General features: G+C 44.9%; 1 protein-coding gene across 1 annotated transcript; it reads left to right on the plus strand.

Annotated features, from left to right (window-relative positions):
• Positions 1 to 2,625: 2,625 nt before the first annotated feature.
• Positions 2,626 to 13,243, plus strand: LOC308691332 (serine protease FAM111A; the record flags this gene model as incomplete). The annotated part of the gene is made up of 4 exons (XM_081366408.1): positions 2,626 to 2,682; positions 6,241 to 7,911; positions 12,505 to 12,839; positions 13,015 to 13,243. The coding sequence occupies 4 exons, from the start codon at positions 2,626 to 2,628 to the stop codon at positions 13,241 to 13,243; spliced, it is 2,292 nt and encodes a 763-aa protein (XP_081222534.1).
• Positions 13,244 to 13,931: the final 688 nt, after the last annotated feature.

Below are 13,931 nucleotides of genomic sequence, written 5' to 3' on the forward strand. Positions count from 1 at the left end.
TCCGAGTGAATGAGTGTGTGTGTGTGTGTGTGTGTGTGTGCGCGCGCGCGCGCGAATGAATGAGTGTGTGTGTGTGTGTGTGTGTGTGTGCGCGCCCGCGCGCAAGTGAGTGAGTGAGTGAGCGAGCGAGAGAGAGTGAGAGAGTGTGTGCGTGCGTACATGTGCGAGTGAATATGTGTGTGAGACGGCTCGAGATGACTGGTCGTAAAGCAATGTGTAGTCTGACAATGTTTCTTGTCCAGGACATGACAAGATTTTTAGGAGTCGAGACTCGAAATCGTGTAATCTGATACATTGACTATAGTAACAGACAAAAAAATTGCGTATTCTGAACCAGACATAACTATAACTATGGTATACTGTGGTTATGAAAGTAGCCTACACATCTTTTTACAGCACTTCAAAACTATATCCTATTAAAATATATATATATTTTTTTTATGTGTCGACCAAAACATTTTTGTTCATCCTTTAAAGATTGTCTCTATTTATAAAACTGAAAGTTTCAAGAAGTAGGAAAACTCACACTTATTTTTTTTTAAAAAAAGAAGACTAAATTACCATTGTAAACAGCTGCTGAGGGTGCTTATTGGCTATTTTCACTCCCTAATATCTATTTTGTCACTCATTTTGCTTTTGAAATAATATTAAGACATTATGAAGGATAATAATTAAATTTAACTTTATCTATACACCTCAAATTAAGCTCAGTGCTTTGTCATCCCACAGTGCTACCAAATACTTTCTGTAGAACTTAGAGCCGCGGCCCTCAGATGTTAGTCTGGAGCCCTGTGATCTTAAAATAAAACTGCACCATAATTTCTGTACGCTTAATCTATTTATTATCAAAGCATTTGTCTGTAATAGTTATTTATGGGGAAAATGTGAAGGTGTGCCCCTAAATTTTCTGCTTGCGCTCCTAAAATTTTAAGTCAGGGGCTACAGCGCTCCTAATAAAAAAAGACGCTATGGCCAGCTTTAACTCCTCTGCCTTCATATGTTGGCATGATGTACTCTGATTCTGACACAGAATGAATTTGATGAAATGTTCTGAATAATATCAATCCACAATTTTAACTTGTGATGCAGCCTAAGAATTAGTCTGGCTTTCACTAGACTCTAGTAAATCTAGATTCTCTTTTAACTTGGACAAGGTAAGATTTCCATGTACAAACAATATCACTATTTCGAATATAACCTTGGAATGTCTCTGACTTCTTAAATTGGGACCTATTGACATATGTTAAATCTGCTAGGCTGTAAATTTAACAATCTTGTGCATCATCTAGAAGTTTTATAAGAATCACTGTCATGGTCGTCTCCATTGTATTAATGTTACCGTATGATTTTGGTCCGTCTTGTGTGTCGTCATAAGACAGCCCTTGCGCTCTTACACTATTACAACAAACCTGCGAAAATAAATTCAAATGCGCATTACTATATTATAAAGTTGTTATTATAATAAAAACTGCATTATATTTAATTTCAGTTGTTATTTTTAACCTTTAATAGTACCAGCTAGCAGGGCTATTTTCAGCATTACTTGAGAATTTCTTTCTTTAGAAAAATGAACATGTAGCCTATCTACTGTACTATTTATCCAATTAAATCCATATTGAATCAAGATCGGAATCAAACCAAAAGAATTGAATTTAACTGAAATTGTAAAATTTGTATCAAACAATAATAAAAGCAGTAGCCTACCAGTCATTGCACCATGTAAACATGGTAACATGTTGTCCCTAAACTTAATAAACTAATGTTTAGTTAGGCTACCAAATGTTTTGACATCACAATAGCATACTCTTATTGCGATGAAAGTTTTTCTCTTTTTTTACATCATTTCGGATAGCTGTATGCTATGCTACTATCTAAGCTAACTAAAAAAATACTAAAAACGATAAATGTTTAATTTCACATGACCTCGGTTTAACATCTTATCCGAAGGATGGAAAATATAGCACTTAACAGTACAGCTACTATGACATACAAAACACTTCTCTTGAACTAACTGAAATTAAGCCACTTGACTTAATATATTTCAAGTTTTGTATTAATAGCTCAAAGTATATAAAGCGTAAACTGAAACTTCAACTGGATGGCTCTAAAACTGGCAACAATTAAAGGGTTAGTTCACCCAAAAATGAAAATTCTGTCAGTAATGACTCACCCTCATGTTGTTCCAACCCCGTAAGACCTTCGTTCATCTTCAGAACACAAATTAAGATATTTTTGATTAAATCTGAGCGCTGGATCACTACAGCTACTTTTCACTCTGACCGACAAAATGCTTGTTGTCTGCCACAGCTGATGTTTTTGCCTTTTTTCCATGCACTGTATTTTCTCAATACATATTCATTCCCTCTCAGTGTTTGATTTGTTTTATAATATATAATAACTTTATTTTCATAGCACCTTTAAAGGAGCTTCTCAAATTGCTCTACAGTATAAGAAAATACATGTCAAGTAATAAAATAAATCTAACAAAAGAGCATATTTGCTTTGCTGCACCCTGTTTGGTGTGATAGGACCATAACATTGCACTTACCTCTCCTTTTCATGATTTAAATCATGATAGAAAGAGTGGTAAGCCCATAAATTCACAGTTTTTCCCCCCAGGAAACGATGGCTTGTTCATTGAAGACTGAAGTTGAAGAGGGATTCTTCAAAGATCTGCAGCAGGTAAGGTAGCTTAAAGGGATACTCCACCCAAAAATGAAAAATCTATTCATTTAGATTTCTCTCATCATTTACTCACCCCATGCAGTCCCATATGTATGACTTTCTTTCTTCAGATAAACACAAATGAAGATTTTTAGAAAAATAATCCATCTCATTGAGACCATATAATAGTTAACGGGACCCCAATAGTTACATAGAGTGAACAGTAATCCATACAACCCCAGTGGATGAATCAATGTCTTTTGAATAAAAAATATAGGGGTGTGTGTGAGAAATTCATATATTTTAAACTTTACTACTTTAAACGGTCACACTGCACTTTTCATTCCATTAATTTCCATTTATAAGCATGTGGATGCGGGAGACATGGAAATGCAAGCTCATACAAATTATTTTGATTCAAAGTTTAAATATGGTGAACTCTACCCTGCAAATTCATAAAAATTGAAGACATGTGACTAATAGAAGATTAACGTTTCACAGTTTGACCTTGTCACGGGCGAGTGAGCGAGAGACGAGGATTCAAGTGCAGAGAAGATTTAATTAACAAACACAGACAAAAATACAGAAAACTCAGAACTCAGATAAACAACAGACAGGAACATCAAAGACAGGTAACTCGGACAACGAACCAGCACAGGACTACAAACACAAGGAAGCTAAATAGGGGAACAAACAAAGGAGGGTAATGAGACTAACAGGTGGGATAAATTAACCAATAATCAAATAACAAGCTGGGCGGGGCTAGACAATAGACACGAGCACATGGCCCAACATAACAAACACCCATGTGCAGCACAAGACAGGACAGGCATGTGACATTACCCCCTCCCTACAGAGCGGCTACCAGACGCTCCATAAGACCAGGGCTGGACGGGAGGGACAGACCAGGGCGGGACGGGAGGGACAGACCAGGGCGGGACGGGAGGGACAGACCAGGGCGGGACAGGGTAAACAAAATGTCTGGGACACCAGAGTGGTCCACAGGGTTCAGGAGGCCAGGACGGGGCAGGCTGTGCAAACGGCCAGGGTGGAGACTTTCCTTCAGGCGGCCAGGGCGGAGCGGGAAATTCATCAGGCGGCCAGGGCAGAGACTTTCCCTCGGGCGGCCAGGGCGAAGACTTTCCCTCGGGCGGCCAGGGCCAGGGCGGAGACGGCAGTTCATCGGGCGGCCAGGGCGGAGGCGGCAGTTCATCGGGCGGCCAGGGCGGAGACTTTCCCTCGGGCGGCCAGGGCGGAGACGGCAGTTCATCGGGCGGCCAGGGCGGAGACTTTCCCTCGGGCGGCCAGGGCGGAGACTTTCCCTCGGGCGGCCAGGGCGGAGACTCTCCCTCGGGCGGCCAGGGCGGAGACTCTCCCTCGGGCGGCCAGGGCGGAGACTCTCCCTCGGGCGGCCAGGGAGGAGACTGTCCCTCGGGCGGCTAGGGAGGAGACTGTCCCTCGGGCGGCCACGGCGGCGAAGACCTCTCGGGCGGCCACGGCGGTGAAGACCCCTCGGGCGGCCACGGTGCAGGAACTGGAACAGACACCAACGGCTCAGGCACTGGAACTGGCACCACCGGAACTGGCACTGGAACTGGCACTGGAATTGGTACTGGTACCACCGGCTCAGGCACTGGAACTGGCACCACTGGAACTGGCACTGGAACTGGTACCACCGGCTCAGGCACTGGAACTGGAACCACCGGCTCAGGCACTGGAACTGGCACCACTGGAACTGGCACTGGAACTGGCACCACCGGCTCGGGCACTGGAACTGGCCCCTCCAGCTCGGGCACTGGAACTGGCACCACCGGCTCGGGAACTGGCACCACCGGCTCGGGAACTGGCACCACCGGCTCAGGAACAGACACCACCGGCCCAGGAACAGACACAACCGGTCCAAGTGTGTGCGTAGCCCACACACACCACATGGCTGTGGCCATAATGGCCAGTGTCGCGGTCACTGAGGGTTCAGGAACAGGCACCACCGGCTCAGAAACAGACACAAGCACAGGCACAGACACTGGCTCCGGCTCAGGAACAGACACTGGCTCCGGCTCAGGAACAGACACTGGCTCCGGCTCAGGAACAGACACTGGCTCCGGCTCAGGAACAGACACTGGCTCCGGCTCAGGAACAGACACTGGCTCCGGCTCAGGAACAGACACTGGCTCCGGCTCAGGAACAGACACTGGCTCCGGCTCAGGAACAGACACTGGAGGTTTGAAGGGCGTCTCCAGGATCCGAGCTAAACGCTCTAAATAGCCGATCAGTGCCCCCCCGGCCATGAGAATGGGCATCTCCCGATCTATCTCCGACTGGGCAGACGTGGCTTGAACCATCTCTGGCTGGGCAGATGTGACCTGAACAGTCTCTGGCTGGGCAGACGGGACGTGAACAGTCTCTGGCTCGGCAGACGTGACGTGAGCAGTCTCTGTTGCGGCCATCTTGTCTGAAGACACAGGCCCGGCAGACGTGACGTGAACAGGCTCGGCGGCGGCCATCTTGTCCGAAGACACAGGCTCGGCAGGCACCACCGGAACTGGGACCACCGGAACAATTATGGAGGGAACCCTTCTCCTCCTCCTGTGTCTTGAGACCACCGGAATTGGGACCATCGGACTCGGGACCACCGGAACTGGGACCACCGGAATAGTCACAGAGGAGGTCTTCCTTCTCCTCCTCCGTCTCCGGACCACCGGACCACCTCCTCCGATCTGATCACCGTCTGACATGGTGCTCTCCTCCTCCAAAGTCCTCTGAACACATCTGGAGAAATATTCCAATAGGGAAATGGAATTTCCCTTCTCCTCCTCTGAAGAAAAAATCTCGCTCCGCTGAATCCACATTTCGGCTGGTTCGTTCTGTCACGGGCGAGTGAGCGAGAGACGAGGATTCAAGTGCAGAGAAGATTTAATTAACAAACACAGACAAAAATACAGAAAACTCAGAACTCAGATAAACAACAGACAGGAACATCAAAGACAGGTAACTCGGACAACGAACCAGCACAGGACTACAAACACAAGGAAGCTAAATAGGGGAACAAACAAAGGAGGGTAATGAGACTAACAGGTGGGATAAATTAACCAATAATCAAATAACAAGCTGGGAGGGGCTAGACAATAGACACGAGCACATGGCCCAACATAACAAACACCCATGTGCAGCACAAGACAGGACAGGCATGTGACAGACCTCTTAGCTGCAAACTTGAAATCTGCAAGATTGCAGCGAAGTGCATGCCATTATTTTATCATCGATGCAATGTCTGTAGAAATTTCACATGCTCAAAGTCTAGTGAGACCACAGTTTACGCCGGTAATTCTGGCCAGCTGTCAACTCTGGGATAGATAGATTATTTTTCTAAAAATCTACATTTGTGTTCATATGAAGAAAGAAGGCATACTTATGGGACGGCTTGAGGGTAAGTAAATGATGAGAGAATTTTCATTTTGGGGTGGAGTATCACATATATACTTATAATGAATCATCATTTCATTGCAAAAATTTTTTCATTGGTATTCACTTGAATGTCTGTTTGAACATGATGGATTGTTTATCTGAATTTAACAGAGAGCAGAAGAGCAAAAACACAATTTCAGGTTTCGTTTCGACTCTCATCATGAGCCAGTGTCTGTGCCATGTAATACATCCATGACTGTTCTTGATGCTCTTATTAAAAGAGACACTTTCAACATTAATAAGAATGTAAAGGACAGCGAGAAAGAAATGGTCATCCAGAGATCTGACGGCGCTGCTGTGAAAACAGATTTCCCCTGCAGTCTTGTTGACAAAGAAGAAATCTTAGAAATAACCTTCATCAAAAAGGAAAAAAAAACTTCTACAGAGCAACAGACACATGAAGATGTTCCACTCCACAGACAGACAGACTTAATCACCTTTAAAATCAAAACAACAGGAGGGAAAAAAGTAAAACACATAATGAAGAACCTTGAATTGGCAAACACAGCTGATTATGTTTGTGTTTATGCATTCAAAGAAGAGGAAGTCGAAACTGCACTTCAGCGTGATGGACGATTCATTGATAAAATATTCCAGAAACTCTGTGTCCTCAATCAGGAGTATAAATGTGAAGCAGAGAAGAGTCAAGGATCAATGTATGAAATGTCTAACCTTGCTGAGGATCTTAATCAGAAGACATTTCAGATAATTGCTATTGGTGACAGACGGCCTGAAACCCAAATGAAACTAACTAAAACCAGTAGTGTACCAAATTTACCTTCAGCTGCTGATTCAGAAAAAAATGACCTATGCCAGCATTCCACTAACACTGAACAAAAAACAATTCAAGAGAGAAAGACAAGATCCGCAGGTCCTTCAACTGAAGGGAATGCAACTCAGAATACTTATGGAAATTCATTCTTTACTGACATTCAGAACATTCTGCAGACTGTATTGAAAGATGTATTGAATCAGCTACAATGGCAAAAGAACCCCAAGCTTCAAGAGTTATTGCAAAAAGAATATGATAAAGGTGTTGATGAGTGTTTCACTGTGGTGAACAAAGTGAGGCGAGTCATGGAGCTGTCTCACTCTGTGTGTGTGATAGTAATTGATGGTTTTGCCAGAGGAACCGGCTTCTTACTCTTTGACAGATTCATCCTCACTAATGCTCATGTTGTTGAGGACTTTGTTTACTCTCCATTGGAGGTTTCACACACACATAAGCTTTCAGGTACTCTGACAGCTGTGTTCAATTATGAAGTTGTCGGATCTGAGACAATAAATCTTCAAGCAAAGAGTGACCTTATTGCTTACAGATATGAAAAAGATGAGAAGCTCAGGTGCCATGATTATGCTCTTCTTGAATTGGAAGCTGCTCCTAAAAACTGTACTGAATTGCTCACTTGTTATAAGCATGGCCCCTCTCCTAACAGTGGTGGGATCTACATTGTGGGACACCCGGATTGTGGGGTTAAGAAGATGGACCCCTGCTTCATCATTGGGATTGAGAATCAACTACAGAGTATAAACAAACACAGATCTGAGAATGTGTCCTGTCCATATGTATCATGGCAATGTTGGCCAAATCTATACAAGAACCAGATAACTTATAACTCTTGTTTCTTTCATGGATCATCTGGCTCCCCGGTGTTTGATGCACACGGCAATCTGATTGGCATGCACTCTGGTGGCTTTCATTACAAAGAAGGTGAAAGAGATAGAAGTGTTATTGAGTTTTCATATTCCATGCAGCCCATCGTGGAAAGCATCATCACACAGGTCAAGACAAGAAGTGACATCATACAATTACTAAAAAATAAAAAATTTAAACGTATACAAGAAAATTTTAACCTTGGGGAAATTGTGGATACATACGGAGCAAACATGCCTGTTGAGGAAGAACAGCAGCTTGAAGTCGAGGAAATGGAAGTAATCTAAAGGGACACCAACTTTTTAAATAAGGTCATTTGATGTGATTCTGCAAATTCTGCGTGATCAGCGTAAAGATTTACTGGAAATAAAGCACAAGAGAACGCAGAAAGGTACTTCAAAGCTGAATATGATAAAAGTGTTCCCCGTCCTCATGTCTACATGGACATTTCATTGCGAGGAAGTTGCTTTATCAGAGATTTTTCAGTGTCATTATAGGTTTTACGTGTCAAGAGAGAGGAACAGTGAAAATGATTATTTCACCTGCGGCCAAAAATACAATTATAGGCCATTATTTTTTTTACTAACTATTATTTTCTTTAATTGCTCATATATGCTTGTGTATTCAAATTTCCATACTCATTTAACAAATCATTCACTCATTCTTTATATGCATTTTATATATTCTTTTAACTTTACATTTATGTTTTATACTGATTTTACATTGACTTCATCTTAATGTTTTACTTGTTATAAGAGATCATGTTTAAGCTTCACTGTAATCAGCTTTGAATCACACAAATACGGTATGTCAAAACTATCGATATGACGGAACCGTTCTAATGATCAAATATGTATCTTCACCACAATAAATACATTTAGAATGAGATCTTTGAGTTTATTGAAGGGCATTTCCCTCATATCTGTGTGTATTCATGCTTACTTTAGATGTAAATTGCAGCAAATAAAACCAAAGCTTTCGGTTACGCTTACATTTATTATTTTAACACTTTTTAATTTTAACACTTACATTTTACCTTACATTGGTGGTGGTTGAGGAGATTTCCCCTTCTAAAGCGATTTGAATGCAGAGAAAAAGCGCTATATAAATGTAATTATTAGTTTTATTATTTCATTAGTGTGTGCCTTGTGTGATTCAAAGTGTTGTTTTTAGTGTTTATTATGTTGAGAAGCTTTGGGGATCTTCAGTTTGTTAGGTCTGGAAAATTTTGTGAATGTCCTATAAGAAATGTAATCAGAATTATTAATAAAAAACTTTTTTGAAAACACTTTTAGTGTATAATTGTGAAACAAAAACCTTCATTGCTCATGCTAATTACAATAAAGACTCAATGAAAAGGTTTGATGAGTGTTGACATATTTCTTATGGAAACCAGATGTTTAGGGTTGAAATGGATTAAAAGCCACAAAATTCCTTTTTGATTTGATTTTTGTCTTTAAAATCTACAGAAGTTGTGATAGTTTTTTCTTTACTATAGTGACATATATCTGAGTGAAACGGCTTCTCGAACGAGTAGTATGGTTGTGGTTTGCTATTGGTGGATCATGTGAGTGACAGGTTGCTCCGCCCTAATGCCAGTAAACACATCAGAGAAGGAAAGAGATGTCGGGAGGGGAAGATATTTTGATTAAAGATTACAAGGCACATGAAAAAATTATGTGCTTAACATAACATATTTTGTATATAACAAACTGCAATATTCCGTAAAAAAAGTAAGATGTCTATTTTGATGGTGACTTTAAAAACACTTTAGATCACAGAATTGATCTATTTAGTGACTTGAATCTTCTATGTTGAGATCATTCAATCACTACATAAAACATTTTGGTAACACTTTAGAATACTGTTCCATCATTAATGAATAATGACACAGGAACAAATGAGTAATGCAATTATTAACACTATTAACTATGTTAACTAACAAAAAAACTCTTGTTGATTAATAAATTAGCTCTTGGTTAATAAATTAGCAAGTAATAGTGGTTAGTTGAATGTAGTAGTGCACTATCACACTCAAAAAAATTAACTAGGAAGGTTGTGCACTTTACATAATATACAGTATTTATATTTAGTTTACTTATAATAATTGTGTTTGTTGACTTGAAATTTTTTTTCTATTAAGGTCCACGTAATTATGTCTCAACTTAACAGTACAAAATCCTAACATGTTGTCTAAACACAAACCATTTATGTTAAGTAAAAAAAATCTTACATCCAGAGGGTGGCAGTATAGTGTGACGCCAACTGCCATTTTGCCTTAACTTAATTTGATTGTGTTCAGTCTGCTTAATATGTAAAATTTAAGTTTACTTAATCCATTTGTGTTGGATTACATGAATGATTTGTGTTGCATTAACTGAAACTGGGCAGTGCTTGTTAGTTCCCAGCATCCTTTGCATACGGTTGAATTAAGAGAGAATAAATGTTAAAATTAAGTGTTATTTTATGTTTTTTTGAGAAAATGAGAAAAGGGGAAGACTTGATAGTGTGTAATTGTGTTTAATGTTCAATTACATTGGAATTATTAGAACCATTTAACATACAGTGGGTTACCATTGTGAAGAAGTGTGGAGCATTTCGTTTGGCTGTGGACTGATTTTGTTACTTTTAACTGCTTAGATTGAAGGAGCATGTAAATCTTATTTAAGATGCTAATATGTGCTACTGCTAGCAAATAGCTAGCTATAGTCTATCATTTTAATTAGCTGCGTTTCCACTGTCGGGCCAGGGCTTTAAACGGGCCGTGCCGGGCTAATAGCCTCGGGCCAATAGCACCGGGCCTGCGTTTCCACTGTCGGGCCAGAAGCTCCACAGAGCTTCACTAAAACACGCCCGCAACACGCCTCTCTGGAACAACGTCACACTAACCCATCATTTCACCAACAAATGGAAGTTTTATCAGAAAACTAATCAGAAATCACTGGAAACAGCGTTGAAAACAAACATGATAAAAGCGGTTGTTTGCTGGCATTTTTGTTGTTTACTTGAATATTTAAAACCCAAGCATCGATGTTTTACCACAGGTTTACAATAAAAAGTGATACATTGATCATAATGAATTAATTTATGTGAAACTTGCACATTAGTCACTCAGAAATAAATTACCGTTAGGTCTATTTCACAAAAGAAAGAGGACACACTTACTTTTTCAGTCGCGTCTGTGTCACGATCCGCTCAAGGGAAAAAGCAAGGTGGATCCAAGTGCAGTCAAATTGAGGTTTATTAAGGGTAATCCAAAAGAGTAGTCAAACAGGCAGGGTTCGATATCCAGACAGGCAGTACAAAAACAACAAACAGACTCAGGCAGGGAACACGGTAAACCAAACGCGGTGTGACAAACAACGATACACACAGGACATGGAACAAACAGGGCTTTAAATACAGGAACAAACTAGATGACAACGAGAAACAGCTGGGAACAGATAACAAACACCTGTGCAATCATACAAACAGGAATTGTGGGAAAGGTAGTTCTTGAATGACACCGTGGGGAAAGGAGGACATCTAGTGGATACCAGGGGAACACAACCAGACACTGTGACATAACCCCCCCTCTACGGAGTGGCTCCCAGACACTCCAAGACCGGACACAGAACAAAACAAAAGTTCAGGAGGGAGGTGGCAAGGTGGAGGATCAGGGGGAGGGACGGGGGGCCAGGTCCATGAAGGGACACAGAAACAGGGGGCCAAGGCGGAGCAGACTCTCCCTCGGGCGGCCAGGGCGGAGCAGACAGTCCCTCGGGCGGCCAGGGCGGAGCAGACAGTCCCTCGGGCGGCCAGGGCGGAGCAGACAGTCCCTCGGGCGGCCAGGGCGGAGCAGACAGTCCCTCGGGCGGCCACGGCGGAGACTTTCCCTCGGGCGGCCACGGCGGTGACTTTCCCTCGGGCGGCCACGGCGGTGACTTTCCCTCGGGCGGCCAGGGCGGAGACTTTCCCTCGGGCGGCCACGGCGGTGACTTTCCCTCGGGCGGCCAGGGCGGAGACTTTCCCTCGGGCGGCCAGGGCGGAGACGACCCCTCGGGCGGCCAGGGCGGAGACTTTCCCTCGGGCGGCCAGGGCGGAGACTTTCCCTCGGGCGGCCAGGGCGGAGACGACCCCTCGGGCGGCCAGGGCGGAGACGACCCCTCGGGCGGCCAGGGCGGCCAGGGCGGAGACGACCCCTCGGGCGGCCAGGGCGGCCAGGGCGGAGACGACCCCTCGGGCTCAGGCACTGGAACTGGCACCACCGGCTCAGGCACAGGAACTGGCACCACCGGCTCAGGCACTGGAACTGGCACCACCGGCTCAGACAACCCCTCGGGCTCGGGCACTGGAACTGGCACCACCGGCTCAGGCACTGGAACTGGCACCACCGGCTCAGGCACTGGAACAGACACTGGCTCCGGCTCAGGAACAGACACTGGCTCCGGCTCAGGAACAGACACTGGCTCCGGCTCATGAACAGACACTGGCTCCGGCTCAGGAACAGACACTGGCTCCGGCTCAGGAACAGACACTGGCTCCGGCTCAGGAACAGACACTGGCTCCGGCTCAGGAACAGACACTGGCTCCGGCTCAGGAACAGACACTGGCTCCGGCTCAGGAACAGACACTGGCTCCGGCTCAGGAACAGACACTGGCTCCGGCTCAGGAACAGTCTCTGGCTGGGCAGATAGTATAAGAGGAACCGATAAGGCGAGACCCTCGGATGGCGCTGGCAGAGCGAGGCGCTGGGGTGGTGCCGGCAAGGCAAGCCGCTGGATCGGTGCCGGCAGGGCGAGACGCTGGGGTGGCGCCGGCAGGGCGAGACGCTGGAGAGGTGCCGTCAGGGCAAGCAGCTTGGGGACGGCCTCCGGGACGACAGCAGGCTGCTCTGGGACGACCTCCAGGGAGACAGCGGGCTGTTCGGGGACAACCTCCAGGGAGACAGCGGGCTGTTCGGGGACGACCTCCAGGGAGACAGCGGGCTGTTCGGGGACGACCTCCAGGCCATTGGGAAGGCAGGAAGTCCTCCTCCTCCTCCGCCGTTTCCGGACCACCGGACTCGAGACCACCGGTACTGGGACCACCGGCACAGGGACCACCGGCACTGGGACCACCGGCACTGGGACCACCGGCACAGGCTCTGTGCTGGACGGGACCAGCGGTGAAGAGGGCTCAGGCTGATGGGATGCTATGAGCTTGTGGAACCCCGTTCGGCTGATCCTCTGGGCCCTCTGTGCTGACATGAGCGCTGGGTCCATCACGCTGGACCTTAATCTAAGACGCCCAGATACTGATCCGGCTCCGGGCCTGATAGGTAGCGGCGATGTGTTCTCTCGGCTGGGCAGCGGCGATGCACTCTCTCGGCTGGGCAGCGGCGAAGCATTCTCTCGGCCGGGCAGCGGTGATGCACTCTCTCGGCTGGGCAGTGGTAACATCTCGCTAGGAGATGCCGGCAAAGCTGGGGTATCCCAGTGACTACGGTGGTGTAGATACCTCGTAAACCCCCAAAAGTCAAGGATCTCCAGTCCCTTCATCTCCCATTGCGGTAACGGGTCATCAAGACAGTGGTTAAAAAGGTCCTTCAAGGTTGCATCATTATAGTTCATGCCTCTCGATAAGGTCCAAAAAGTTTGAGACAAACAACTCACTGTCTGACCCTGCTGGTGTAGGGCCATTAAATTTTGGAGTCTTCCCCTCCTCTCCTTCTCAGTGGTGGGGGGAAGGATCCGAAACCCCGTACTGCTGGATCCATACATGGTGTATCATTCTGTCACGATCCGCTCAAGGGAAAAAGCAAGGTGGATCCAAGTGCAGTCAAATTGAGGTTTATTAAGGGTAATCCAAAAGAGTAGTCAAACAGGCAGGGTTCGATATCCAGACAGGCAGTACAAAAACAACAAACAGACTCAGGCAGGGAACACGGTAAACCAAACGCGGTGTGACATAAACAACGATACACACAGGACATGGAACAAACAGGGCTTTAAATACAGGAACAAACTAGATGACAACGAGAAACAGCTGGGAACAGATAACAAACACCTGTGCAATCATACAAACAGGAATTGTGGGAAAGGTAGTTCTTGAATGACACCGTGGGGAAAGGAGGACATCTAGTGGATACCAGGGGAACACAACCAGACACTGTGACAGTCTGTTTCTT

The sequence above is a fragment of the Scardinius erythrophthalmus genome (assembly GCF_964197995.2).
Source record: "Scardinius erythrophthalmus genome assembly, chromosome: 5".
Lineage (NCBI taxonomy): Eukaryota > Metazoa > Chordata > Actinopteri > Cypriniformes > Leuciscidae > Scardinius > Scardinius erythrophthalmus.